The sequence below is a fragment of the Triticum aestivum genome, chromosome 1B (assembly GCF_018294505.1).
Source record: "Triticum aestivum cultivar Chinese Spring chromosome 1B, IWGSC CS RefSeq v2.1, whole genome shotgun sequence".
Classification (NCBI taxonomy): Eukaryota; Viridiplantae; Streptophyta; class Magnoliopsida; order Poales; family Poaceae; genus Triticum; species Triticum aestivum.
Window position 1 is genome coordinate 674,668,396 of NC_057795.1, and position 5,167 is coordinate 674,673,562.

The following is a 5,167-nucleotide window of genomic DNA, read 5'->3' on the forward strand; positions in this document are numbered from 1 at the left end:
GCTGGATGCGAGGGAGGAGGAGGCGTCGGTGATGGAGGAGGACGTGGGCGCGTGGCCGGAGCAGCACGCCATCCTGAACTCCATCCGCTTGAAGTCGGCTGCGGAGGCCAGGCGTTGCCGTCGGCAACAGATTGAGGTGGCGTAGGCGGCCCAGGCTTCGGCTCTGGCGCATGCGGCTCCGGCCATAGCCGACAACGACGAAATTTGAGTAGTATAGAATGTAGTACGCATCTATATATTTTGCGTGCTTTTGTATGAATTTAGGGGTTGAATATAAGAGAACTGTATGTGAAGAAGGAAATACGAAGAGTGTTGCCAAGTCCGACTATAGATGCTCTAAAAGTTTTTTTATTAAAGGAGAATTTTCTTTTAGTGCTATTAAAGGAGAAATCGGAGACCCAAACGTACAGGGGCGACATGCAGGAAGGCGGCCCATGTCCCATACCAGTTTTCGACGTCGGGATCTATCAAAGGCCGGAGTTGGATTGGGCCTAAGGATTTGTTGTTTATCTTATCTTACTTATTTTATTTGTATTCTCAAAAAAAACTTATTTTATTTGTCTAAAAAATATCTAACTTTATTTGATGATTGAATCGGTGGGATGACACCCAGCCCCATTTTTATACCGACATTTGTTTTTGATATTTTTTTTGGTTGTATGCTGGCATTATCTGTACACTTTGACGCTGTGCAGGCTGATCGGGGCGACAGAGGGGCCGGCATAGTCACATCACCTCGGGTTGCATGGAGCGGTAGAAATGGACTGGTACAGAGACCTACCTCACGACCAGTGTATGCAGTGTACTATGTACTAGTACTACGTCAGTACATGCAGATGCAGTGCTGCATCTCATCTCACTGTGGTTTTTCGAGGCAATCGTCCAATCCACCCTTCTCATCCATCATCACTCCCAATCTCGCAAAGCGCAACAGCGCTGTGAGTACTGTGATGATGGCCGTGATGATGGGATTCCACCGTCCCAAATCACACGATCCAGTGACCGGTGAGCGGTGACGGCGAGCGACACCCACCGGCGGCATAAAAACTTGAAATGGATGGATGGATGGATCCTGTTGGGGTCCCTGCGTGCAAAGCAACCAGATGGCTCCGTTGATTGCTTTTTTTCTTTCTATATATCGTTTTCTATCGTCTGCTGCGTGGATCCGTTGGCAGTGTCGCCGGCTGGCGCATAGGGATCCCGGAATTCTGCAGGTGCAGCCAGGCACTGTGCGAGTGATGTGCGACGGTACCGGGGCGAGTGATGGGCGGCTTCTGCCATGCAGTGCTGTGCTGCCTCGGGATGGCCAACAAAATGCGACTAGGCAGTAGCGATGGGTACGTTCGTAGGTGTAGAGGCTAGGCTAGGATAGGCATGCATCCATGTCGAGTGCCCCTCCGCGCAGGGACCACGGCCCGTGTCGTCTTTGTGTCACCAGCAACCAAAGAGCCCGCTCTCGCCCCGGCAGCTTCGACCACTCCACATGCCACTCAAGGACCGACGTCCTCACATGGTTTCTTTGTTGTGGTTTCTCAGGCATCGGTGCTTAGCTTTGATCGGGTGTCCCGTTATTCTTTTTTTTATGTAACAACATATATTTCATTTGAAAAACGGTATACAAAAAGAGTACGCACAATGTGACCACATGGGACATACATAATGTCACCGCATGAGACGTCGTAGATGTCTTGCAATATTGCAACAAAGACTCCACAAGGAGTAAAACTAGAATTTCATTCCAGCAGAATTTGTGTGCCACTCCAAAACTCCGTCCACCATCGTCTTCTGCTGTCACTGATGCAACGCTGAAGAAAGAGGGGAGTTGCCGTCATACCTAAATCTGGAGGAGCACCTTTGCATACAAGGATGATTTTCGAGCCGATGAATCGGACCGCGGCAAGTGACGAGGCCGGGTCTTTGTGGCACGTCGGCCGGGGTTCTTCGCCATCGCAGCACCGTCAACTTCATCCGACGCGGTCGAAGAAGAGGAACACCGTTGTTTGCCGCCACCCACACACGCCACTGCAAGACACCAAACACAATCATACCAGACAACGCCAACGCCACCCAAGAGAGTGTTCTGCGTCGACCATAGGACACAATTCTCACCAGATCTAAAGACCGGCAAGAAGACCGACCCACCCGCTTCTCGGTGCCATCCATTAGAACGCCATCGAGATGGAAAAAGAACATAAGCAAATTATTCCGACGTGGCGCCGTCTCCACCATTGATGCAACATCTCTAACAAAAAACTATGCCTATCATATCTTCCTACCGAAGAAAAACTGCCGGGGTCACCGTCCGCTCCCGCCGCTCGAGCGGCAGACAGAGAGGACGAGGACCCACAGCGTTGTTGGTGGCGAGAGAAGGCAGAAGATCGCCTCACTAGAGCGGTTTCCATGAAGACGAACAAAACGGTTTGCTCTCCCGTTATTCATAGAGATCTCTTATTCATATTGTGTGTATGTGTTTTGTTTTGGCTATTTTTGCAAATGGGTTTCTAACCTTGTGTTTGTTTTTCAAATGATTTGGAGCATGTTTTTTTTCTCCTTTTGAGCGAATGCATGAGCAGGTGATTGGTAATCGAATGGACAGGACGCACAGTAAACAAACGGGACGGCAAAAGAGAGTAAAGGAAAGGGCTGAATGCTAGAGCGAGGGCGGCCCACCACAAAGTGGTAAAAATTGAGTCTTTTGAGAAGGGTGGAGAAAACTTGTTGCTACGTACGTACCTTTTTTTTTTGCATGGACGTAAGTACCTGTCTATCAGTCCACAACGTAACGTGTTTTCACATTCTGCACCTCCGACAACCGACTGATGGTATACGAATAAGGGCATTTACAATCATAATGGACAAATTTGACCCCTCGAGCGTTCACAACAGTTATGATAATTTTTTACATGAAGATGATAATTTTTTACATGAAGACAATGGACCACCGAAGAGCCACTACCGTCTTCGGAATGAACCACATATGTGCCGTTTCTTTGTCGAAGTCGGCTTGACCTTGTCAATAAACCAACCGAGAAGTGTTCATGAACGTGACCCTAAGGACCAACATTTTTCATGAATGGTGTCCCTAAGGACCAGCATCCCGTAAAAGCCCTTGAATCGATTTGAAAGGTCTAAATGTCATGTACACTTGAATCTTATACGATTTTTGGTTTGCTTGATTGCATCAAGAAAAACCCAAAGAAATTTTGTGAAACATATAAGAATTTCGAAGTTCCTAACAAAATATTAGAATCAAAGAGGACTAAAGATATTTTCATACAAAATGAAGGACAAAACTACATGATGCCCGATGATAATACAACTATTTTATTGATGATGACAACATGCGTGGTACTACTGGTAGGGCTACTACCACTCCAATTCATTGTCCGGAGTCCATCCAAACTATTCATCTCAATCTACAGAATCATTACATCCAACATTAGCAAATGACTCCCCTGCTTGCTAAACAACAAAACGTAGTATTTGGTTCCCAAGTTCCAACCGAATTTACGCTTCCAACGAGCGTAAACGCCCCATCAAGTCTAACCCGTTTCCACGAACCGAATGCACAGAAACGAAAAAACGCCAATTGAGTTGATGACCAGCGCTGCTGGCTGGCGCGTGACGTCGACCATCCACCGTGCCGGGCCGCCGGCCGATCAGACTCTGAGGAGGTAGACGCTGAGCTCGGGCCCGCCATTGATGCCGGAGCCGGAGCTGCTGCTGTCGGGGTTCATCATGTAGAAGGCCTCCGAGTCGCGGGACCCCACCACCCGCTCGAACCGGGCGCGCATGTACATCACGTCGCCCTCCCCGCCGCCGCAGCTCGCCGCGGGGATCACCCCGGCGCCCATGGACACCGGCTCCAGCGCGCGGAGCACGCGCCAGTCCGCGCCCCCGCACTCGCGCCGCACCGCGTACCCGCAGCTCTTCCCGTTCACGTACGCGCGCCACACCGTCTCCTCCACCAGCTTCCTCCCGCCCCCGTCGCCGCCCCCGGCGGCCGCCTTGGCGCGCTCGCACTCGAGGGCGATGCGCACCAGGCCGGACGCCATCTCGCGCACCAGGGCCCCCGTGGGCGCGGCCAGCTCCAGCAGCAGCGCCGGGCACGCGCGCGGGTCCGTCTGGAACGCCAGGTGCACGTGGCCGCGCCGGTGGCCGTAGAGCGTGCCGTTGAGCCGCGCGCCCAGCCCCACCTGCCGCCGCCGCCCCGACACGGCCGCCGACAGCGCCGACCGCAGCCGCGCCACCGCCGTCCGGACCTTCTTCCTCTGCTGCTGCTTCGGCTGCTTCTCCTCCTGCGGCGCCGGCTTCTTGGGAGGGGACACGAAGTCCTCGGAGTGGAAGGACGGGCAGGCGGACGAGAAGGCCATGGCGCGCTCGTCCTCCTCCTCCTCCTCCTCGGCCTCCGAGCCCCTCACGTACCCCTCGTCCCCGCTGGCCGCGCCGGCGCCACGGCTGCCGCTCTTGCCGAGGACCGGCCACCTGAAGTGCCTCCTCGAGGACGACATGGGGTCGTGCCCGTGCGGGCCCTTCGCCGCCGCGATGGCTCTCATGGCGACCTCTGCTTCGCTCTGCAAGCAAGGCAATGGCGCGCTCTGCTTCACTAGCTATGGAGGCAGGCAGAGAGTGTTGTGTCCAGTAGTGGTCTACTGCTGTGTCTCCGAAGCTAGGTAGCGGTGGTGGTTTTGTACTGGGTGGGGTGGGGAGCAGTGAGCAGTGAGCAGTGAGCGGAGCAGAGCCCCCACCAAATGCAGAAGAGAGAGAGGGAGGAGGAAGGAGAGAGGAGCTTCTTGTTCTTGGCATGGGCCGGAGCTCTGATCCTGGTCTTGTTTTCTTGCGAGGAAATGGTGGACAGGGACGCAGGCCGTGGCAGGCAGGAGAAATCGACGGCAGGTGAGATAATGGACGGCTGAGAAGAGATGAAGATACAAGAGAGTGGCAGCCGTTAAGAAAAAAAAGCAGTGAGAGTGACATGGCAGGGGAGGTTTATTGGCCTCGGAGTGGGAGATTGATTTGGTATGTGGGGTTAATTTGAGTGGCTGATTAGGCTCAAATGTAGTGTAAGCTTCAAGCTAGCATTGTCATTTTAGTTTGAAGATTGCAAGTTGTCTGCTCTTTTGAGAAGGGTTAGAGCAAACAGGTGAGAAAAAGCTTACTGCTTAAG

The 5,167-nt window shown here is 52.8% G+C and overlaps 1 protein-coding gene across 1 annotated transcript; it reads right to left on the minus strand.

The window, feature by feature from the left end:
* Nucleotides 1-3,301: 3,301 nt before the first annotated feature.
* LOC123147786 (protein MIZU-KUSSEI 1-like) lies at nucleotides 3,302-4,854 on the minus strand. The gene has a single exon (XM_044567100.1). It carries the CDS (start codon nucleotides 4,554-4,556, stop codon nucleotides 3,660-3,662), a length of 897 nt encoding a protein of 298 aa, XP_044423035.1. The 5' UTR covers nucleotides 4,557-4,854; the 3' UTR covers nucleotides 3,302-3,659.
* Nucleotides 4,855-5,167: the final 313 nt, after the last annotated feature.